Raw genomic sequence first — 25,042 nt, forward strand, 5'->3', positions numbered from 1 at the left:
GGTTAAAATGTGGCTACATGTGCACCGTAGATGCAACATGTATTCCTTCCTGGTTTTTGCTTTCCTATTATAACTGGATTTAAAACGACTAGCATGTGAGGTAAAATTACCTTGGGTTTCTTCATTGAAATGAGACTATATGCGCTAGAGATGAATCAGTCAGGCTACGACTGCTTATTAGTAAATGTTCTATCGTAAAATGTTACGTCGTTCTACCTACTAATAGACATAGAACATACCTCAGGAATTGGCATACCTCAGATCAACATTGGCATTCGCTTATGGATCCCAACGAAACGGTTAACTAGTAACGTACAGGCCAGCAATAGTTTCGTGTTTCGTTGTTACTCCTGTTACGTTTAAGTTGAAAATAGTATTGCTCTGCCATGTTCTGGGTCTAAACAAAAATGGCTAATTGAAAAATAATTGTAATCGACATATATATATATATATATATATATATATATTCTATTATCTTAATGTGTATGTATTTTTTGTCATACAGAACAGACGGGTACAGAGTGCAAACACCGTGTTGACATTGTCTATGACCAAAGGAAATAACGTGATCATTTTTCGTTTGTTCGCTCTATATGCGCATCTGGACCGTTTTTTTACTCGTATGACGGACCCAAAATTATGTTTTTCAAAGATGGCGAAGGCAATATTCGCGGATATTTGCGTTACAACAAACTAGAGAGGAACGTACCACTATGTAAATTTTGCTACCTCACCGTTCCCTCAATCTAGTCAGCCACCCGTCCTCTCGCTTTAAAAGCCCGCCGTAAAAAGTCTTCACGGTGAACAAGTTCTCAATGGAACGGTGAGGTAAAATATGATACTACCACAGCAGTCTTTTGACAAAATATAGAATTTTTCCATGTTTTCCGATATTCCATCATGAAAGCCCGCATGTGTTGCGCACGATTGGAATTTAGGCTCTCGCCGCCTTTTCGACAGCATTTGTCCTTAATGCGTTTGACGTACAATATGAGTGCGTGAAAGAATACAGTTTCGTTGTTATTGGCTGCATCAGTTGCCTTCGGCAAGTTTGGTCTAGAACCAGTAAAAACGCATCGCGTTAATAAAAGCCTTCAGCTATAGCGTTATATTCTCGTACGGTTTTGGTTTCTTCATGCTGAATGACGATGCACAAGAAAGCGGCAAGAGTTCGTACAAACATCAGTGAAAACAGTGACCCCCCCCCCCCCCCTAGTACTATATGTTTTGCCATGCCGATTATGTGCTGTTCTATATACATATAGTATAACGATGTTATCGTTCTTTCGTACGGGAACACGATAGGTTCAATAAACAGCTCGTCGGTAGAACCGAAGTGGCATCCGAACGTTTTCCGCCTCTATATATCCATTCTCCTCGACACGTGTTTCTGTCACCGTTTTCCGTTACTAACATTATACGGACGTATGTTGAGATCTGTGCATTCGTCCCTCCAGTTGCTCCAAGAGCTCGTCACCTCCCACACTGCCACATCATTTTTCGTTGTATTTCAAACAAAATACACTCAGATCGCTGTCGGCCATCGTCGATCGAACTCAGCCGAAAATAGTCAAAACTCGATGTAAATTAGAACTACTAGCGCACTCGGCGACATCTCGAATTGTGCACTGTCGATATGTGACCTTCAGTCTACACATACACCTTCTATGGAGAGTACTATATCATAAATAGTACCAATAAAGCATAACCCAACTTTGATCGGTTAAAGGCTGATTCGTACGCTGACAAGGCGGGATCATGCGCACCTGTTCGTTCTCGTTTGGCATCCCCACGTTGGCCTTGTATTTGCAAGCGTTTTGCCTTTTGTTACGATTGTGTTCTTATAAAAGTTTCAATACTGAAAAAAAATTCGGCGGTAGCTGATTCGAAGGGGAGAGTCAAGATTTGCACGATTGAAACCAGTACAAAGCTAAAATGTCAGTATTTCCTGACGAAGTGCGTCTTGACGATCCTGCAAATATGATCATCGTTATTTTTTAGTTAGTTATGATGACAATAACAACGTTAATAAGGGAAATAACCCTGATGGTCAATGGGTTAACGGTCTCTATTTTCTTATATATTCCGCTAACTACGGTAGTAACATAGCAGAAATACGGGTCGTACAGTTATCTATTGTCTTACTATGTGGAATTTTATTTTGCTCCAATCGCGCTTGGTTCGATCGTAAAAAAACAGATATTACGGTTTTAGTTAAGATGGGAAGAACAGCAAAGTACCACAACGACAATCAGACCGTAACGTACGACATAATAACAAACGAAAAAAAAAACAAAGAACGGCATAATGTGTCGAGAGTAATAGTAAGACGATGACGACAAAGGATCGCATAAGAGAACAACAAAATCTTGTTATTATAGTACAAACAGTGTTTTAATTGTACAGGTGTGATGCAAAAACACGTTTGTCTGCGTTTTTCAATTGCTTAGGTACGAATGGATTAGCGCCTCTAAAAGACGTACTCCCTGCTACAGATATACCTTGCAAACAATTTTTTTGTACACATTACAATAAACAGACTGGTTTTTTTAAATCTGCCAGGATATGGAATCATATAAGTCAAGAACCAAGAAACGCTTTAGGGATTATAATAAAAATGCAATAATTGCAAATCGTCCCTACATAATCCTTGGGGTATTTATGCTGCTGCTGCTAGTTTCGCATACAACTTTTATATATTGGCTGTAATGTAAATAAACGACATCGAGATGCAGCCACATGATGTCTGTGCACACCTTTATCTATAATTATCTAGGCTGATTCACGTAATCATCAATTTTACAGACGTTATCTATACTAGACATACATGCAGGACATGACCTTTTCGAATTCGAAAACGAGTCCTATTGAACCCGAATTATGAACCCAATTACGATCCTAATTGTTTTTTCGGTGTATTTCTTTTTTTACTAAACTGTCTAGTTTGATCGCAACAACTCGACTATACTACCGAGTAGTTTCCTGTCATAGCAGGCGTGCGAGCAAGAACCATCAAAGTCCTTATGGTCTCTTAAGAGGTACACATCAAAAGCACATAGATGTGTACCAATTTTAATATAAAATCATGAACTAATTTAAAGACGCTGTAATGGCCAGTATTTATTACATCGATTTCTGCTGTCCAGTGATCTACAAACCACGCCATAGTTCAACAACAGTATATAAATAGCAAGAGTACAAAATCTTAACTTTGACAACAAACTGTTCATGAATATAGAATGTTAGGGTTTTAAAACGATATGATTGTATTTGTGCAAAAATAGCTAGCGTATGCATTTAGTCGCCATTGGTACTGCTGTGTTTACGAAGCTTTTTAACGGTACTGTTAGCGATAAAAGCTAAAAATCTTGTGATTCTGATGATGATGATTTTTGCAGCTGGTCCAGAGTGTCGGTGTTGTACTTTTTCGAGCTCTGGATTTCCGGCTGGGCCCGGACGAGCAACGCTCTTTAAGCCCTGCGATGGATCTACTATTGGACAAGATGACCTCAGCAGGCGACGGTGAACCTCACGATCTCCATTCGACTACTACAGGCACCACGACGACGTCCGGTGCCCATCGAGGTAGCACCCACGGGAATAGTCTCAGCCAGGCGACGGGGCCTCACGACACTCATCATCATCCACACGGGCGGCTCGGCGGGGTGGAACCCGCTGGGAGAGCGGCACTTTTCCGCCGGGATGAAGACGATGATTCCGAAGGCGGAGGGAGGAACTCGGCCGCCGACAGTGAAGGCGCCTACGACGAGGGTCCGTATTGAATTTGGCTATTCTTTGCTCTATACTTCTGCATAGTGTAAGATGCGACTGTTTATTTTCGCTACTTTTCTGAGAAATGCAATGGAATCAACAGACACTTGTGTTATATATAGTGTGATTTTGTGACTAATTGTATTGCACTTTCACTTATTATTAGGCGTTTGTACTACCTTTCAGTTTTTGGGAAGCGAATTTTTTTATATAATCAGGTGTATAGTACATATGCTAGCGTGCGAAGTTGGAAGTACGGCGAAAATCTCAGCTAATTTCCGTTGAATGCATATAGGGTTAAGCGTCTTCTATTGCATGACATAGTACAATGGGATCTCTCGCGCTCACTATATTAAAAACAATCAAGCATGCATTGCTGCGTGTTGAGTGACTAATACAGGCCTGCTAGCGCAGTGGTATTTTCGAACCCAAGTACCATCTATATCAATGAGCATATGATTAGTATATTATTATGACACGAACTTGATGTTACCAGCCACTGTAAGTTTTGTGAAGCCGCTTATCGTTGCCTTGCCAAAAAAAAACGAAGGGCCCCAGCGCATCTCCCTTTTCGGCCGGCCGAACGTTGGTTGATCAGTTTTTGTTCTTGCACACTGTGATTATATCTTACAACTATTGCAACTTATTTGATGAGTTCCGCCTACGGAGAGAAAGCGGGGCTAATATTTGATGAACGCCCCGCCAGCGGTCGATAGTGGCATAAGGGGACGTATGTATATGTACTCCCGTATATGTGCGCAATGTGTCATTTGAATAATGTATGCGTGTGCTTAAGCGGATTCTGTAGTTGTTGTGCTATTTCAAGCTGCGGTCGCCGCCCCCGTTACCAGGTCGTCCGACACCAATATGCCAACATCAAGCCGATAGAGACCAATGAATGACGCCACTCAGTGCTCATGGGGCTGACACTGACGATGAGGATCTGTTAGGATGACGATAAGAGAAGAGAATATTGAATTTCGCGAAAGTTTTGCACCGATCTAGCGTGGGAAGTTATTGTAGCTTTTAGTAACCCAGTGTTGCATAAAAGAACTTTTGTGAGAGCAGGCTAAGTAAGAGAAATGGCCAGTCCGGCTTAACGTGGCTTCACTATGCGGGTAATATGCCCTGTATTGATGTGTTTATCAACGGCCTCATTGCAACATCTATCCAAGTCTCCAGCAGCCAGAGGGCTCTTCGGTGTCATCATATGCAAAAATCTGATTGCGCTTGTTTTTACACATGATAAGGTAATCTATATTATAAACATTCGTGTCTCTGCACAGATTCCGTTTGTATCAATTCATCAACTTACCAAAACTTTGTTAAAGTCCTGTATGATTACTTAGCCTGTTGTTGCTAAATAAAGTCAAAATAACGTACATACGTTTACGTGAATGCAGTCACGTCCGTAAAATCACGAATTCAACTCTGACGGAGTCATGCTGACGGCGTCATGCTGACGGCTAGGTTCGTGCTTGGAAAAAAATCAGCTTGTGGCAAATGTTTAGCTGTCGATTGTTCAAAGGTGATGATTGATTGAGTAATAGTTGCGTTTCTGTTATATGGAGAAAGTTGACTATGGCCTTACTACTTCTGCTGTCACACGGTTTTTCGTTCTGCTGTAGTTTTTTCATTGCGCAAAACAGATACACACACACACACACACACACACACACACACACACACACACACACACACACACACACATAGACAAAGAGACGCGGAATACTCTTACACAATCATTTGCATAGCCGTTTTTACTACCGTACGCTTCAACAACGGATTGCTACATCGAGCTTGTCAATCAGTCGCGATCTGCTATGATTCACCTTGAATAGCGCAAATATGGAACAATACAGCCATCTAAGCCATCGGGAGTGTTATTGGCTCACCATGAACAAGTAACCATTGATGAAAACGCCAGAATAAGTACAAAATTATCCCCTGCTGACAATGACGCCGTCGTTGCAATTGTCACTATTGACGCTGGCTATTTTTTGTTTTGTTCATCGAGTATTCTACTGCGGACACGACAATACTGCTCATTGGATTATATCTTCATGCCACCACGGCGTCAGCTGATTATTGTGGTTGTCGATCGCGTCGCGTTGATCTGCTCTGGTGGTGACGCTGAAAATCATTAGCGTAGTTAGATACAATTTTAAAAATGCGCGGCGTAGATCAAGGTTTTTTTGACAATTTTTACCTAACTACTAACTGATAATACTATTACAAAAATTTAAAAAAAAAACTGTAATTCTATGCATTGCGTTGTTCTATAAAATGGGTGTACATTTTTCTTGTAGCCACCGCAACCGTTTATGTTCATTGTCGAGTAAAGCTAGTATGATGGTATTATTCAGATACTGTAAACCTAAACGAAGCTCTGTCTAGTAAATCAATATATATATATATATATATATATATAATAAATAAAAAATATAATTATCGTAATATAAACGTAAACTTTTGATGACGCTAAAGTGCCGCATAATGAAACGCTTGCAGTTTCCCATAAAAACAACGTTAAACGTCTGTGTGACATAGTGTACATGATTTTTTCTCGCTATAGTTGTAATAAAGCTTTTCGATCTGAAATTTCTGTAGTGCATAGGTATCTGTTTTCTTTTAGTATACGCTTGTGCTGTTTTTGTGATATTCAACGTATTATTCTAAAGTTTTCATTTGAATATCTATTCTTTTAAAAAAAAAAAAAGAGAGAGCGCTTGAAGCCGCTAAATACGTGCCTTAGCGTTTTTTTGCGCGCCGGTTGAACTCGTCCAATCCAGTATGTCATTATGTAAATTCGATGTGTCAAAATTCTTGAGTTTGCACGAGAGGCTTTCGCAAAACCACCATCACCATCGTTACCATTGTGGCCTCGATGATGATAATGATGATCTTGCGTGACGCGCCATCGTCGATCATGGTGCAGTGACGATATGCGCGTAATCTTATTTCTCGACCACGCTTTATATATAAACGTGCGCGCGATATCGTTGTCAATGAGCACTACAAGACAATATGTACGCTGTCTGTCTGGAGACGTATGCAAATTTCCGTCGTTTCCTCCACATTCGTCTGCCTCTGCTTTCCAGCGGCGCCATTTGTTTTGCACGAGACGTTACGATTCACAAAATACCAACTGAAATAAATGGTCAATACAGTACGGTACTTCACATATTGTCTTATCAGTTCAGACGATCAATTGACCTTAACAATCGCCGTCTGATATTCGAAGGTCAAACATAACCCCCTGAATATATACATTTTTCCTCTGTGGCCCTCTTATTTCCCCCAATAATAAACTCGAACAGCTAGTGTTATGGCGTACAATATCGTTACACTCAGATTGTTACATCACTGTATAAGCCTCTTTCTGGTAAAATGCCGTCAAGCTTATCTAAAGGAGCTGACGTATTTCATCTGTAGCTTGTCTAAAGAAGGATGCAACAGCATAGGTAGCAGTATTTTGCGATTCTGCAGAAAACGGATGAGTTAGAAATAGCAAAAAGATAGTATTTTAACAACGGTGGTTAAGTGATGAGTTTAAACCTTTTTTGTTTCGTTGAAAATAGTCACCGTGGTACTTTTAGCTTTTCAAATGTATATATATAATTCGTTCGTATCCACCTCTGTTAGATACGATAGATTATACGATTTAATAAAGATTGAATTCAACATAAAAACGAACAGTTTCTAATATCATCTCTGATATCAGGGCTGTTCGAAGGGACTGATTTTAACGCATGGCCACTAGACTTTTATGGATAGTTTTGGGATTTCTGGATACATGGAAGAGAAATCATAAAAAGAATAATCAGTATAACCTATTACGGTCATATATTAGTAAAGGCTCAAGTAATTGTGCATTTTCGAGCCAAAACACAGAGTAACTTTATAGATTTTTACACACTTCAAGCGCTGATGACATGCGATTCGTGTAAGCGAAATACTTATCACAGAAAATTCATATCTTCTTGCACTAGCCATTTATTATGCAACGTAAAATTAACGTGTCTGTATGCATCAGTATCGCTATTGATTTTTTACCGTTAAAACTATCTTACTAATGATGATGATCCGTAAAATAAACAAAAATCCAACAATAACAGCCCTAAGGCGCATCTGGGTTAACAGCAGACGCCCGAGAGCAAGTAGTGCTTGATATGCTGTCAGCACTCCGCAAGTGACCATCGCGGTTTTACAATTCCTTTTTTTTTCCATTCTGACGTCCGTCATCCGACCGGTCGTCACCTGTATCGTCCACGAAGAGTACAACCATACGTATACGCATTATAGACCTAAGCGTCGTCGCAGCTGTACCCAGCAGTGGCACGGGTAAATCCAGTGACCGTCAACTAATACAAGCTCACCTTGTCAACGATACGGCCAAATGTAGCGAAAGATATAGTTAGTCTATGCTGCGACGGTGCTCCCTGTTACCTATTCGTGCTGGGTTTAGTTACCAGACGAACTTGTGCTGCATGGACTGATGATAGAAAATAGATACGAGTGTTCAAAACAACACGACATTTGGTCTAGTTGGTCGCATCGAAAGTTCGCCGTTCGGCGTGACGCTTTTGGCTCCTAACTAGATGATGGCTGGCGGCTTGGGAAGCGGTCGGCCAGCAAAAAACCACTGGGCAAAATAATAAAGCCTCATTGGCAATGTTACTGCTCATGGGGTCAAACGACTGCTTTCAGAAACAGCATGAGCATGACTTTGGGCTCGGACGTTTACGGCGTCCAGGCAGGCAACGGTCTGCACTGGAGCTAAGCGACGTACAGTACCTCCTTTTCGTTTGGGTTGCTGCTGCAGGCAGAGCTTGCTGCTGGCTTCTCCTTCTGATGAAATTGACTGAGTTCGCTTTCTTGCTTGGCCAGCTTCATTCGTCGTTTACCCGCCGCCCCTAGCCCATGATTTTTCTTAGTTTATCTGAACTTTTTCGACCTCGTTGGGATAAAACCTTTGTTTCAACCGGTTGAGCAAATTACAATGGAAAATGTAAGTTTTATGCCTCTGTTGTGTCTACAACTCCGTCTTAGTACAAGTCTATCAGAGCGCTCTGTTGTCTGTAGTAACCCCTCCCCTGAACGCATTTACCACGTTGATATACCGGTCAAATATGCCGTATGATATTAACATATCTGTGTGTAGTGTCTATGGATTTTTAAAGCAGCTCACTGTCGCTGATCAGTGGTGGTAATGTGAAAGTCGAACAGGGCAAAATGTAGTAGGAGTAGTAAATATATAATGTTTTTTTCTGTTATATAGATTTATTCTTTATCTCACTATAATTACTAATATTGCTATTAACCCGTTGCAATTGTAGGCATCCACGATGTAGAATTGGACGACGAAACGCGAAGCGGAAGCCCGGATGCCGAGAATGACGGCCTAACCTTAGATAAAGTAATTCAGGTAAGAAGTCTCGAAGCATCACTGCGTAGAATATATTCGTTACTGTTTATTAGTCGAATATAGCAGCTTGACGTTGTAAATCCGGTCACGCCTAAGTCGTAACCTTCTACTACTGTGAACGACAGTTCTAAAGCGTTTTCGAACGAGAGGTATCAACTGAATTTTATGTTTTCCCAATTTTTCAGCAATTTTTTTGTTTGCTATTGTTATTATTATTAGTAGCAGCATTGCTTTCCTAATCTATTATCCTGTTTTGTTACTGTTATCATTTTCGGTGTTCTTCGTAATCGTCTACCCATGGCTACAATGTTATCCCAATTGTTAACCTGGAGATCTACTTGACAGATTGTTCTCCGATGGCTGCGGGGTTTCATGTGTGATCAAATTGCTTCTCTCTCTTTCTCTCTCTCTCTCTCTCTCTCTCTAAGGCCATGTTTGTCCAGCATCGACCTGCGTTTAGCTGCGGTTCGATGTTTATCACTGGGGGTATTTTTCGCTTACGAGGCATTTATACCTCCTTTTCCAATCGTCTTGTCTACTCGTTTTCAAATTGCCCGCGCACACGATTGACCCTTTTTACCTTCTTCTCAAGCTACTGTCACGTTACATCGTTGATATACCAGACCGAAACGCGCCAGATCCAATGATGACAATATACTCGTCTGATATCGATTGAAATCGGTTTGTCATTTGGCCGACACAGTAGAAACTCTGCGAGCGGAACGTGGTAGGTGTATCGTGTGTTGGTGATGTCGTTAAATTGTTCCGTAATGGTCTGCTGCTCAGTTCTATTGATTTGGTTTTTTCTCATTCGATAATCAAATCTATATATTGTCCGTAATATTACTATTATTATAGCTCAACTGCGAACTTAATGACAAAGATGGGCCATTTTTGATCGTCACGTTTTCTGTTAGCAACTTTGCCCCTATTCGAACAGAAGGACTGTGGACCCCTCGATTTTCAGAAAATGATGCGTATATTAGATTGCGCATAAGAGTATCTACTTTTAAGCCAGAAAAATTTTCAGAATGCGGATTCAGCCGAAAAGCGTCAGCGTCATTTTTGTAGACTAGGGGAGCCATATGGAAGCGGCTATTCAAAGCAGATGATTAGTTATCCAACAAAACCAGGGGTAGTCGCGGGGATAGACGCATTTAAACCGCTAGATAGACTATGATTAAAGACACGGGAAGACCAAAAGTTCAATTCATATATATTGATGAATAATGTAGATATATTTTTAGCATTTCCATTAAATAATTTGCGAGCCCATCTTACTGACGCTATATCAGCCTTACACGACCTGACCGCACGAAAATGACGTACTACGACGGAATACTGCCCATGAGTGATTAGTTTCAACAGAATTTCCCCTTTCAAATGCAAATAGTGAGCTTCATATAGTAGGTCAATAAACGATCTGATCAGTGAACTTCGTAAGTGTAATTCTTGCATTAGGCCCGTCATTTGTGGATGTAAATACAAGATAGAACAAAGACGACCTTACAGTTGCGAAAGGACCTATATCAATTAAGAAGATGTATTCCTTTTCTAGAAGCAAGTCTACTCTTTCTTGTCCTGAGGTTTTTTTCGGACAGCTTTCCGCATTCTAATTCTATTTATTTGACGCCACGCCATACTATGTCTCCCAGTTACTCGATGTATTAATCTCGAACAACGATAGAAATAGGCGTGAACACGGTAACATGACGTTACATCGCTAATAGTACTCTCGCAGTTCGACGCTGCAGAACAGTATTTTATATTATTTATATATTTTTATATTTATTTATATACATAGATTTCGCTAGAAGGATCACTCGCTTTTGATGGAAATTCTGTTATGGAGTAAATCTCAAGAGTATAATATTTAATTGCCTCTGCGGTGGCTGACATTCAGTTAAATTCTGCTGCTCTAGTACCACTCGCTACTTCGCGGACAGTGATCAACGAGTGAATGTATCAACGATCATCAAAATCGATATTGTTTGTATATCTATCGAAATAGCTTTATTATTCGTTTTTGTCGGAACGATCATGCGATTGATCCTATCCAGATGCGTCTCTCGTTTAAACACAAGGCCGGTCGGTCTACAGTAACGCCACAGTGATAATATACACGTCCAATAGGACACGTCAGCATTGTTTCTCATATCGAGGTGACGGTTCAGACCATAACTTTGGAGATACTTTCCTTCATTATTCTATCGCTCCTTGCCAAAATGTCCTTTGAAGCCGTACAGAGCATTTTGCCGTTGTCAAACCGATAATAATATTTACTGCACCGGCACCACGGTAACTTGCACTATTCCGTTCCCACTAATAACTTTTATTTTGTTTTCGCTGTTACTGATCCCCTTACATCGTTTGACCGGCCGGTGGCTCGGCCGGTCGGTCGGCGACTGCCTGTTGGAGGAGATGCTTTAATGTAGATCGATAGAAATCGTTTTTTTAATGTATTGCGGCCGGTTAGATGTGTGCGTGTGTTTGCCAAGTCAGATGAGGCCCATAGTGATTGCGCATATATATCCGTGAAACTAAATACATATATATATATATATATATATATCTAGTTTCGCGGATGCAGTCGATGCCAGTTCGGGTGCTACCGGACGCTTTGCGTGATACCATTGCGTTTACGGCAGCAGTAACTGCGATAACAATAGCATCAACTAGGACTAACAACGGCAACAAAAACGCAATTGACATATTTCTGAGAATAGAAATACGCTGAGAAATGTTGTCTTTTACATGCGTCTTTATGTGCAGGTGGCCGGCAATAATAACAGCTGCTGTTTCCAGTCAGATAACCAATAGTGTGTCTGTCTCGCATTTGATAGCTGATCGTATCATGGCATTTATTCTTTGGCTCTTCCTTTTAATGTTCCTACCCTACTGTCACGGAACGGTTGGTTCAGTGGACCGTCCCTTGTCCCTCTGAAGTCATTCGTTGAAGCAGCTTCTAACGTGTGCTTCTTAGCTTCGTCTTTCACAACTGCACATGTGCATGCATATGATTGTTTTTCTGTTAAGAGAACATAAAGTTTAAAAGAGAAAATCAACTGAATAGAACAGAAGAGGAAATCTTGTGGTGTACATAAGTTTCTATGGCCAGTATCTATCAATTGCAATCTAGTTGCTAGCTCTTTCGTCGTCTCAACAATTATCATGAACATATCTGGTACAGGTAAGGACCGAAAACACTAAAAGTAATAGTAGCGTTTTTATTCAATAAGGCTACATGGAAAACTGGTCAAGAAATTTTTGTTGAACAATCGAAATGGCCTCCCCATAGAATACCAAGAACGCAAGGCTGAAATGAAAACACGTTTCCTGCCCACGTGCTTACTAGTTCATACCTATTGACTTGTATATCTGTCTTTTTACGTCTTTCTGGTATTATAAGTTGGTCAAAAAAAAAGAGCTTGTTAATGTTTTTACAACAGACAATAATTCCTAATATCCTACTATGTTTGAGCAAAGAGGCTTTCCCGGTTGCGGTCGTGCCCCTTCGTTGTCAGTTAACTTGTTTGCCATTTGCTCCAGAGCAGTCCCGTCTATTGCTCCTATAAGAATATAATTCTATCTATTGTGATGTTATTATCTCCATTAGTTTGGATGGATCGGTGATTGCTGGACATTTTCGACTGTCATACTTGGCATTAGCCTATATCTGCAGCTGCGTCTGCCTAAATGGAACTCAGTATCACCTAGCGACCGCCAGTATATCACCGTCACCGCCGCCGTCGTCATCGGTGTGATTCTCATTTGACAAAATCATTTTGTAGTTTTAAGCAAAATGTTCTCTCTATCCTGCAACGACGTTTTTGTTCTTTAGTGAATAGTGAAATGACACAGTGTTGGCTGTGACGGCGATGATGATGATGAGCTATTAGCTACCGTCGCCACCGCAACTAAAACAACGGCTGCAGGACATACGCTGAAGACCTCAACGAATACTTGACCTAGAATGGGGCGGCCGTACACAATGAGAATTGCGTAGCAGTTCACTATAACGTGCTCAAATGATCACCGAACCCAGGGGTCGCATTCTGGTGGCACACGCACGCCTCTTCAGCTGTTACTACTACAATTGACAGATATGCGGCTTGCGGATAAGAAAAGCTATTAATCCAAATACTCAGCTTCTGTTTGCAGACGTATGCGACGAGAGTACACATACGTCGATGATCCGTCACTTCAGATCATGAATGTCCGATCAGTGATACGATCAGCTTGTTGATACGCGTCCTCGTCCGATTCTCTCAGTCAGCGTTACCGCTGCCTCCGCTATTCCGCTACTTGATGTTATCGTTGCTTTATACAAAAGCCGACGGACAGCTGATATCAGCTGCTGAGAGGATAGCAGCCGTCCTGGTAGATATTGAAATGTCATTAGCTGTGAAGCCTGTCAGTTCGCTGCGAAAAAGCTTTTGGCTTGTTGTTTGTTAGCGATTCTGTCTCGTGATAGCGTTTGGGTCGCCGACTGGAGCTTTTGGGCTTCCTCTTCTACCTGAACCGTTTGCGCTTAGTAGTCGAGAAGTTAATGACAAGCCCTTGATTTGGTGATGCCGACGCAGCCAAAACGGTTCGAGGTGTGAACAGCTGATTGCTTTGTTGTTTCCTATTCTAGTCGTAATCAACTATGAGAAATTACGGAGCGTTCAACTTCTGTTAAATTCCGTACGTCCTACGTTCCATTAACGTTATGTATATCAGAGGATAGCACCATAGTCATTAGCTGCAGTAGGGGAGTATCTTCAATTTGGATTCGTAGCGCGGTGGCATGGAACATATAGTCAAAGCGTTCTCACACGTTTTGCCGTATTTTAAAATGATCATTTTACCAAATAATTCCATGATATGACATGCGAAGTGCCTGTTTTGCTAGGTCAATTAAACAAGCCGGTTGATATACATATCTCCATTCATCGCGCTCCGCTATTTTACGTCCTGCCTTTTTCGGATCTTTTCAAAATGGCGATGAGTCCTTTTATTTTCGCCCATTAACCGTACATGCTTATCTACAGTATTGAAACAAGTTTATACTTTTGTTTGTAACCGCACAAAATATCGTACTGTGCATATGAATCGTTCAGGTAATGTCGGCTAATCTTTTTCGTGTCGTTTTTTCTGTGCACTTTTCGAGCCTGTGCCTTCGTAGCCGGCGATTTAGCCACGTTTATTTAATGTTGTCCTGCAAACGTATCTACGTATATACATACTTTTTTGTCTGCTACCATAAAGTATTCTAATTTAAATTTATATATTTTCGTTTATGTTGCGTGTTAATATGCCAAATACATATTATTATTATTGATAAATATTGCAATCACGTGTAAGAGAGTTACTTCGTTTCTGCATCGGCATTTTAATTGTGACCATCTGTCATTGTGTCGTGGATAAATGTTCGCAATAATCAAAGACATGGCATAGTTATTAACTTGATAGAATTGTACTACTTAGATAAACTTGTTTAAGAGCATATGTCATATAGGGACAGATAGGCGTCGGCTTAGATGGCTATATCTCGTCTGGTATTTTGCGTTACGAACTATTACGGCCACCTATCAGAAGTATATTACTAAGAATAACATGATGACGATGCGTGTACAAACCAGCTACTTCTGACTCTTTTTAGTCGAATATATTCCGCAATATTTAAACTTGCCATTGATATTCTTTTTTTTTTTCTAGTTTATTCTGCGTACGTCGTCCGTCGTACTCACCGTTTATATTCAGCCGCTATGCCGCCAATGTTTTTATAGCTGTTGATTGCTGCTAACAGAATCTAACGGGACGGTGATATGAGACGCAATGTCTCTCGATGTTTGATCGGGTGCGCGAAAGGGGTGCGGACTCCGCTGTACCTCAACTTCAGTACCGTCCTAGTATTGCTGTTACTATAAACTGGAAACAAGCATAAATACGAATAAATGGAACCTGTTCAAGGTCAAAAGGTAGTTTTATAGTTATAGCCTGTGTTCCATGCTTAATTCATGCTTCTATCCAGCTTTCTTAGCGGGTGCAATTGTATGTATGTGCATAGCTATTAGATCTGCAATGCTACATATAAATTATTATAAGTCATGCAATTTTCAATCGCAGAAACGTGCGCAAAAAATTGCGATTAGTACTGTTATGCCTACAAAGTCATTGGTACCTTATTTATAGTGTGGGCAGGATGTTGCTCATCTGATAAGTTTAGTGGTACGTCCATCCTCTATCGGCCGGTTCGTGTCATCTGACCAAATAAGTGTCCATGCAAAATTAGGAATAATTTTAACATCCACATACGACCAGCACCGTTGGCTAATCGCTTTATATAGACAATGGATAGGAGCTGTTATTTGCCGTCACGTAGGCGATGTTAATCACCATAATTTTGTAGAAAATGATGATGCTCCAAGAATGTTTGATTGCCTACGTATATGTATATATGTTCGTTTTACAAGAAAAAAAACTTTACTCTGTCTTGTACAAACCATTAGATAACGAGAAATACGCAAAATGCAGAATGTTCCGGATCGTATTTAGCGGCTCTGTGCCGTCGGTACCTGTTGGTGTTCATGTACGTATAGTTATTGTTGAACTGTAACTATTCCAACGTTTTATGTAAGTAGATATAGTCACAGATTTCAAGTACCCGATAAATGCAACCGTGATACTGCTACCGCTAAAATACATATAAAATCGCTTTGCGTGCTTTTGTTGCTGCTGCTGCTGCTACAGCGGTCGGCGAGTGAGTAAGAAAGGGTGACAAAAGTCTGTTTTTATTGACTCTATTGTGATTTTCCATGCGATCTTCGTTTTTGTTTTCTCCCATCCACCGTGCTATTGTTGCGTCTTCTTCTATCATGATCATTGAAGCAGCATCTTCTACTTCTGACGCTGCTCCACTGACGAGACGGCACGATGCTGTTCGCGACGCGGTGATATTCTCCCACCGCTTCAGATTCACTTTGGATATGACATAGAAAAGCTGGCAACATTCAGCATTCGTTCGAAGATAACCTCACCTAACGAATTCCTTAATGGGACTAAAATGTTACCGCCATCATTGTTACTACTGAACGAACACAGTACCCGTAGCGAGATGAAGCGACGCTGAGATGTATGAACCGTAATGGAAAGCAAGGTGTCGAAACGTTATTGCTACGTTATACGAAACGTTATAACGAGATTCTAACTGATTTTTTAAGTGGGCAAACTTTGCTCGAGGGAAAATTTGATGACGCGATGACTATAATAATAATAATAATGAACGTAATTCCGGCGATGACGATGGCAGCACGAGAGAAAGCTGGAAGCAAATAAACGATAAAGTAAAGCAGAGGTTTTGAAACCGGGTGTCAAATCGCTTGTAACGCTGTTAGACCGTCGAACGTATTTGCGCGCAACAGCGACAAGCCAAACTATGTCAGCTCTCGTTAGTTTTAATTTTGCTGGTACACAAGCTAGCATGCGAGGTCAGCGTTTCATCCGCACCTGGCTGATCAATGAAGAGGCTGAAAAGTACTTCTGACCCGTTCCTCGGATGATACGAAATACCACCTTTACGTAAGGTCTCTATGTCTTCAGCTCATGCTCTGCTACACAGCTGTTCAACTTGGTACTGCTACTTCTATTGAGTAACATTTAGGTCTTACAACTTGTAGCGAAATTAGAAGGCCCGGAACGAGAAGGTGCCGCCACAACGATCACTCCGGCCGTCATAGATGATTACCATTATGGTCGTATTGTTGTTATTATCTTTATATGCATAATGTGTGGCTTGCCAAAGGACAAAAAACTACTTTAGAAAAAAGTAGATCGCATTCGACCAGCACTTTAGTGACTCCTATCATAGGAAATAGAAAAAATCCACTCGTTGTTGTTACTCTCGTTACGACTATTCGTACTCTTATCGCTGCTACTGCCAGGCAGAAGTTCCGCTGGGTTCGTGTTGTTATGGTTACCTTAGTATATATAAGTTACTAGTGGCGTGTTGACGCATGGTGACTATTTGATCTGCGTGTCTTTCGTGGTCCCATCCGTGGGTCCCATGTCGGGCCGGCGCTAGTGTGGTCGGAGCATAGCGGTTGTTATTACTATTATGGCCTTCGAGTGGCACCTATTACGACATTGACACCCTTGTAACAGCGTTTTAAGAATTACACACACGTATACATAACAACTATTTAGAATAGAGTCGAACTAAATTTTTGCTGCCACTTAATTGTGGCTATCGTTAATCTATTTATGCAGCCATTGTCAACAGTTGGCTATTCGCCGTAGGAAACATCTGTCCCTCTAGGTGAGCCCTTAAGCAGCCTAAAGTAACCCGAAAGGCCAATATGACAGTTGTGAAGCTGCGGACTTAGCTGGACGATAAATCCTAGGTTTAGTTTCAATATTTATCAGTCGGTTTCCTATAGTATTCTCCGTATTATCTAATGTTTCTATCGGTGTCGCCAAGCATGTGTCAATAAAGCAAACATTTTTTTATACTAATCTTACCGTTTAATCTAAACACATTGAACCTGGTTCGAGTTTCCAAACAGGAGATCTGAAGACGTGTGTGTCTTTAAAGAGAATTCCTTCTTTGAGAGATAGAAACAATCCATTTATATTATATTCTGATCATCATAGTAGCATTCATCTAATACGTAGATCACTGCGTATCATCAACATCACCGTGATGCGGGCGGTTTCATGACCGTCGTGACGATTCATAAAGACATCTTTCTCTTGCCATATTCATACATAAGATACCTCGGTGTCTATCGATATATTCTGACAGCACGATTATATCTTAGACAGCCGCCTTTCCTGCGTAAACTGAAGGGCAATGGACATTAGTTAGTGGTCAAGAAAATTTTCCGTATTAATGAGAGAGTTCCGCTGCGATAAAGGAATGTTAACTTCGTCCCTGTTGCTTTCCGTTCCGAAACGGTCAGCTCAAAACGAGCACCTCGTCTAGCCAGTCGATTTATGCGTGCTATCAACGCGTATGCTCGTACACTGCGCGCGTACTTTTTTGGCGCGCATGCTCATCTGGATATAGCGGCCAGTTTTTTCCATTTGTTTTTAAGAGTTGAACATAAGAGAATAATAAAAACATGTTCATTAACATCAGATTAATTGCCCGTTAGTGGGTCAGCTATGGAGTGCCAGATAAACACCGTTTTCACCTATTCATAGGTGGTGAAGCATCGATTCAGCGACGATCAGCGTCGCGCTGTCTACGTCAAATCCGCTGACATCGGCGGCCGTCGACAAAGATTCCTGTTGATGTGACACGTCGCTCCCGCATTTGCCAAATATTTCGCCCCTCAGCCCTCCGTCGCCCTCTAGGGTAGGGCTCTTTTGCCAATGAGGATCGGTTTGCTGGTGACAGCGATAGCTGTTGTTACAAAACGAGGACGGAATTCCTCTCCGCCATTGGCGACTGTGACTGTTGTTGCCACGATCGTGGCTGCCGGCCGCTGTGTCGGCAAGTGCGGTCTGTGGCTTCCCTGTTCCCTGATAACCGCCGCTGATCAGCATCAGTGGCAATGCGTAATGAGCTGGCGGCGTCAAGCATCTTGTCGCCCGTTAAATCCATTGAAATCTGAACAGCACTATGAGATAGGCGGGTACGATTTCATTGATACGCCGTCAGCATTGGTAGGGGCGACCTTGTATTCCGCCTGTTTGGCGTTCTGTTGAGCGATCTAATATTAGAAATAACTCAACGATGTAAAGCATACACACAATAATACGTACACTGCAAAGACATTGTTCGTACCATTTCTTTTTTCAGCGATTTGAAAATCGAAAGTTCAGACGGAATGCATTCTGTTACTTAGTGTTTGTTCTGTGCGAACAACGTTCACAGTGATATTGATGCCAGTTTAAGCGCATACACTTAGCAGGTCAGTGGGGATCTTATATTGTATTTCTGCCATCATAATTATCACCCCCCAGCATATGGAAGTTTAGCAACGAATAGCTCAATAATAAACGTTTCACAAGTTCGATCGTTCGACTAGCGCTACTAATATAGGAGAGTGATTGCCGGTCTGTTTATCAATAACGGCTGATCCTTCTGGTGACGGATGGTGGGCATGAGCTGGTTCATGGTAGACAACAAATAGATACGGTATATACACATCTCGTATGTCAAGTGTAGCTGCAAATATCCTTGTTTTAGAAAAATATCAGGACTTGATACTTGAGTAGTAATTTGAAAGGCATACGGATCACTGAAGCCTATGTTATTCGTTTTTAGACTCAAACGTAATATCAGTTTCCGTCGCATGAACTATAAATCAATGCCACTATGACATGTGATGCATTGGGACTTTTCATTGATTTGCCTTGTTCTCTTTATTATTTTCACAATCTGATGTTCATTAGTGGAACTATTGGCTGACCCGCTGCAGTTAAAGAATTCCTGGGAATTATCGTGTCTACGCGTATGATTACCTCACGCTAATTGCAAATCACGAACCTTCTATTCATTCCAAGGGCTCATGGGCAAGTGCTGGCCCCAGGACACTGCCCTACATTTTCGTTCACTGCTATTGTTGCCCCTCAAAGCTGAACTAAGAAACAAATGTACTTAGAAATAACCAGCTCTACAGTTGGCGTTACGGTGACGTACGAGCAGAGTCCAGGTCGGCCAAGTCCCTCATGGTCCCAAAACCATCGCCAAACATATGATACTTACGTACCTACTATAAGGGGACCAGGATGTAAGTGGTAAGTCGTTGGTTCTCGATCTAGCGTTGTACCAAATAGGAGAAAAGATATTCAGACGGAGCTTCACGTTTGCACACAGCTTTCGGCTGCTGCTGCTGCTGCTGCTGCTGTTGTTGCTGTTGCTGTTGCTGCTGCTGCTGCTGCTGCTGCTGCTGCTGCTGTTGTTGCTGTTGCTGCTGCTGCTGCTGCTGCTGCTGCTGCCAGCTTCTCAGAGCAATCACAGCAGCCGAAGTACGGTGCTGTTAGATTAATAGTAGCAACCGCAGTGGCGACGGTAGCTCTCATACATTCAATGTTGTTATTCGGAAACGACTGCTGCTTCTACTGTTTTGCGAGCAGTATAAAGAGAAAACCATGAAGAATAACAATGATGATGAAGAGTGATTGTGGGACGATTGGTCGACGGCCGGGATCAAGAGATCGTTGGTGGCCTACAAAAGGACTTATGTGAGTAGGCGTCAATGGGGAACTTTTCAATAGTAGCATACATTTTCCTTTGATCCATGATGGTTGATGCTGCTGTTGTCACAAGTTGTTCTGCCTTCACGGCCATTATCAACACCGCTGCTGCTGTATCTCAAGTGGCTACAAGTAGTAATAGTAGCACCAGCAGTAATTTATGGGGTAGTTGTATTGTAGAGTGTTCGCGGCATTCGTTGCCCCTATTCAATCACTGAACTATATAATAAATACAATAACAGGCTAAATAGCCAGCTGATTCTTTGTCTGACGCAGGGGTGACGCGATTACAAGTATTATACTGACTAACTTCAGTAGTAACTGAGGTTGGCTGAGATCGCTAAAATTAGTGTCGCAAAGAACGAGCAGAAAGAAAAAGGCTGAAGGCTGGGTGAAGAACCAAAATGCTTCAGTTAAGAAGTCATAGCCGTAATAGAAACAACAGTTTCCTATTACCGTTACTAACGATAATAATAATTATCACTGTGCCAACAATAGTTGAGCAGGATACTTAGGCTACGATAACGACGTTAATGGTTATCAGGGTGGTGGTGGTGGTGATGATGGGAATATGCAAAATTGTATCAATACTATAAAAATATAAAAAAAATGTTAGGATAAATGATGGACGTTCGCAATTTTTTAACCGCGTAGCGTATGTAACTCCGGTAGAGTAATATGTACTTTCGACTTTGTCTTTGACAAAGGAAGCCAATCACCACAACGACTCCAGGAAGTTAGCATGATCCTTTGATAATTATAAAAAAAAAAAAAAAAGCTATAATGCTAATAGTACGCTTCGGATATATTGTCCTTTAGCACATATTATCCAGATGTGCACATGTGCTTTTGACATAACGCAAACGGCGGATATGACCGTCAAATCCAAGGTCACTTTGTGTTCATCAAATCACTGTTGTGATAAGTCGCATTGGTTGACTGAGCATTTAAACTGTTATTTATCCGGTTCGATTCTGTCACAGAGGAACGTAAAACATTTCTGTATTTACGCATGTTTTTCCGAGTGCCTGTCAGCCTTCGCACTCCCCCCCCCCCCCGCCCTAGTAGGATGCACTATTGTTTCGGTGGAAATGAAAATGCAGTCTGTCAAAAACGTGGGTCGAATTAATATTATAACTCTAAAGATTGTTTTAGAGATATTTTCAATGTATGTCTAGATATTCTAGCGGCTGACAGCCTCTGTAATCAGCTAACAAAGCGGTAGTTTGAACGATCTTCTATTCAAATAGTTTCTCTTGGTCGTACATGCAGTCGTTTGTTACCATTCAAATCCTGGGTAAAAAAAAGCCTGTTGTAAAAACGAAAAGCTGTAAGCGAACCAAAGTTACTTTTCTATTATAGAAAATACTTATTATTTGATAAAAGGACACCCGTAATTAATAAATTAATTTTCATGTTTATTTTTCTTGCATATTATTTTTCCAAATTTCAGATGTGTAGTGCACATATGTCATTGGGCAACCAGGCGGACCCTCATTATCGAGCCGTGTGTCGCGCCTTCGTCGCCGAGTGGCTTGAACTTACCACCTTCCTCCGGGAAGTTTCCAAAGGAACCAAAGTTCGTTGAAACATCAATAATTTCCAAGTCATTCTAGTATTAACTTTATAAACTTTTATATTTATTTTTTATTTTTAGTTTTATATATATATATATATATATGTATGTAATTTTATTATTTTTATACTTATATATATTTTATAAAAATCTATTTATCACTTTCGCCATGTACGTATAGACAGTGCCATTACTTTCCGTCATATTACGCTAAAATTCCTATTTGGTTGTTAGCTTTGTGATTAAGCCCAATATATAAAAGCTGCACTTAATGCCCACACCTTTGTGCTGGCATCCTGTTACTAATACAGCACAGGACATCCTGGAAAGGCTTCAAGCCAAGAATTAACGGAATCAAATGTTCCTTACATGTTTTAAACTAGTCGTAGGAGAAGTTATCGGTAGCGTAATTATCGATAACTTCTCCGCCGACCGATGACGACTCACAAACGCAAAGTCGGTACTTAGTGAATTTGTTCAGTGCTTTGTTTAGTTGCTTTTGTTGGCCTATTCCATAAAAACATATCTCTAATGTTATTAAATGCAATAAATTATGTATCCCAATAAAACGATGAAAAAAATGCAGGGAGCATGATCTTAAAACTTTGTCGCAGATTTTTGAATTTGCCGCTTCACCGTATACGACCAGAAATTTCGATTCGAAAAGTAGACAGGATTGCATCATCTCGAAGTTCGCTCAATCTATGGGGTACATTTGTGTTAAAAAGCGAAATTCAAACGTTTATCGTGTGTTTTCCTATGGATTGTGTTGCCTTTGTCATGTAGGAACTTCGAAGCAAATCGTATGAGGTTTGCGCGACGGGTGCTGACGATGACGTCTGCAGTAATCTGGACGAGTTGGGTTTCCAGGACTGGGCCAGGCTGTGGGTACAGGTAAGTCTGAGCGCATGAACTGTACAATAATAGTAGTAATAATAAAATGTCTTCTTGCTTAACCTTAACCTATTATGTCTTGTGTTGAATATGTTAATCAAACTCAAGTGCGACATACATAATGTATATACCCCTATATGTGTGTTACGGCGCAGTATCGTACGGCGCGTGTCTTCTATTTTCTGCTTGGCCGCTGTCATTAGCAATTGTGAGCCGTATTCTTCTTAATCGTTTCCATACAACCAAATATCGGCTACGTCCTGCTCCTTAAAACATGTCAGCCGTACGAAATACAAACGGAGGTACTGAAGAGATATATCATCATTGTAATGCTTTGCTGTGATGCGATAACAATATTTTCTTATCTCAACAGCTTTTCAAGATCTGATCAAGCGTACACAAAATTTTAATGTGTGCAGTGTATTTTTATATCACAAAATCTATAACACTCCTAATTTATTTGAATAACGCGCCGCACTTTGTCGCACGTGTACTGTCTAGAAGATGACTAGGGCAACTAAACTTTTCAAAGGAAAAAGCCCAGGCTGTTTGCCCTTGAAGTTAAAACTAGTTTTGTGAACAAGCAGATGGTCTTCAATACAGTGAAATACGGCTTAGCTGGAGTTTTAATGTGAACTTTTACAGTTATCGAAAATCTTAAGAGGTAAAATGTAGTTCGCTAGCACAAGTAATTGACCAGCGTGGATCTATTAATTTAATTTTATAAATTAGAGGGGAATGACACTACGCAGCCATTTTTTCATTGACGAATAATTCAGAGCAGATATTCACAGTGGAGTACAACTCAATTGATTTCTTTAGGAAGATAATAACGTTACAGACAGGTACGATTACACTTCATTCATCCAACTCTATCTCAACACCAATCGCTTTTTTCTTAGCATGACTTATTCCTTACCTAGGACAAGTTCCCAGACCTGTCCTCTTTAACGGTATAGCCTAAGCAACAGATGCTGAAGGTCGATCAATTTCTGAGTGTAAATCTGAAACTTCTTCCTTTGTTATCTATTCATGATAACCCGAGTTATCAGTACTCGGTCTCGTGATACTAATGCTGGTTGGAAGGCTAGCAACCGTTCGTCACTAGCTCAATCCCCGACTTTAGCCTGTAGACAATCCAAACTTCCACCCAGGCGACAATATATATTTAAGAGATAGTAAATTGTGATGCATTTTGAAGTGAAAATAAACAAACTCATGCTCGGAATACCTTCTGTAAAGATAAAGTGAACTATCAGCTATCTATCTCAAACAGAACGCAGTTTCATTTTTGCTTTTATTTGTCAACCCACTAAAGCCATCCCTCCAGCACAGCCAGCCGTGATTGTTTTTCCTCTAATGACAAAATTTAGTATAACCTATTTCAACTTCGACAATATCGTAGCTTTGGCCAGTTGCTGAATAATATGAGTGCGCACCGTCGCTTTCGTATTGGTGTTATCGTATCGTAAAATGTGATGTATTATAGCACTCTGTGCTTATGGCTGTCCATTTACTCGTTAGTTATTCATTCGGCTGATTTTTCTCTACTGTTTGTCTTGAGTGAGTCAAATCAGCGAGCAAAGTTTGAACTATCTACAATAGGGAAACACTTCATCGACATTAGCAGCTCAGCATTGCAAATAGCAACGTTATTGTTGTTGTTTTTGCTATCGTACTTTTTTTTTTACTTCATCTAATTGAATTCGTTCGACTTTTTGTTTGATCACGCAAAACGCGATCCAAAGATGTGACCTGCAAAAACTGTTTACCTTTTCCAATGTTTCGATAGGATCAAGTCGATTCTAGCCAAGATTATGACAATGGTAATAGTGTGTGTGACTTAACAGTGAGGGGTAGAGTGACGCTGATTTCTTCTGAGGGGTATGTTAATAGAACGACACACACACACACACAAACACACACAGGAGCGAACTCCACTGGGGCCCTCCAATGTGGGTTGATCCTTATCGTCAACAGAAATCTTCGTTATGCCCCGCCTCGCCGTGTATAGTGTAAAGACAAGATTTCCCTGCTTGCTTGAGTTGACACTTCCTTGAGTGACTTTAAATCAGTTGAACTTATAGGATAGAATCAGGAACTTGATGACGGGCGGTAATTTATAGTTTCAGGTTGTTTATTGCTGTTAAATTAATGTGCGTAATATATATATAAGTAATATATAT

General features: G+C 40.8%; 1 protein-coding gene and 1 long non-coding RNA gene across 7 annotated transcripts in view; one reads left to right on the plus strand and one right to left on the minus strand.

The window, feature by feature from the left end:
• spir (spire type actin nucleation factor) overlaps positions 1 to 25,042 on the plus strand; it is a 251,696-nt gene that overhangs the window by 164,533 nt on the left and 62,121 nt on the right. For all 6 annotated transcript variants that reach the window (XM_022788430.2, XM_022788432.2, XM_022788431.2 and 3 more), the window contains 4 exons: positions 3,399 to 3,771; positions 9,111 to 9,199; positions 21,840 to 21,965; positions 22,749 to 22,856. In XM_022788430.2, the coding sequence (XP_022644165.1) occupies positions 3,399 to 3,771; positions 9,111 to 9,199; positions 21,840 to 21,965; positions 22,749 to 22,856 (696 nt within the window). The remainder of the gene's footprint in view (positions 1 to 3,398; positions 3,772 to 9,110; positions 9,200 to 21,839; positions 21,966 to 22,748; positions 22,857 to 25,042) is intronic.
• LOC147758758 (uncharacterized) lies at positions 5,417 to 6,913 on the minus strand. The gene is made up of 2 exons (XR_015318674.1): positions 6,522 to 6,913; positions 5,417 to 5,904 (listed from the first exon to the last, which is right to left on the minus strand). It is a non-coding gene; the product is annotated as an uncharacterized LOC147758758 (long non-coding RNA).

The sequence above is a fragment of the Varroa destructor genome, unplaced genomic scaffold (assembly GCF_002443255.2).
Source record: "Varroa destructor unplaced genomic scaffold, Vdes_3.0 BEIS01000001.1, whole genome shotgun sequence".
NCBI lineage: Eukaryota > Metazoa > Arthropoda > Arachnida > Mesostigmata > Varroidae > Varroa > Varroa destructor.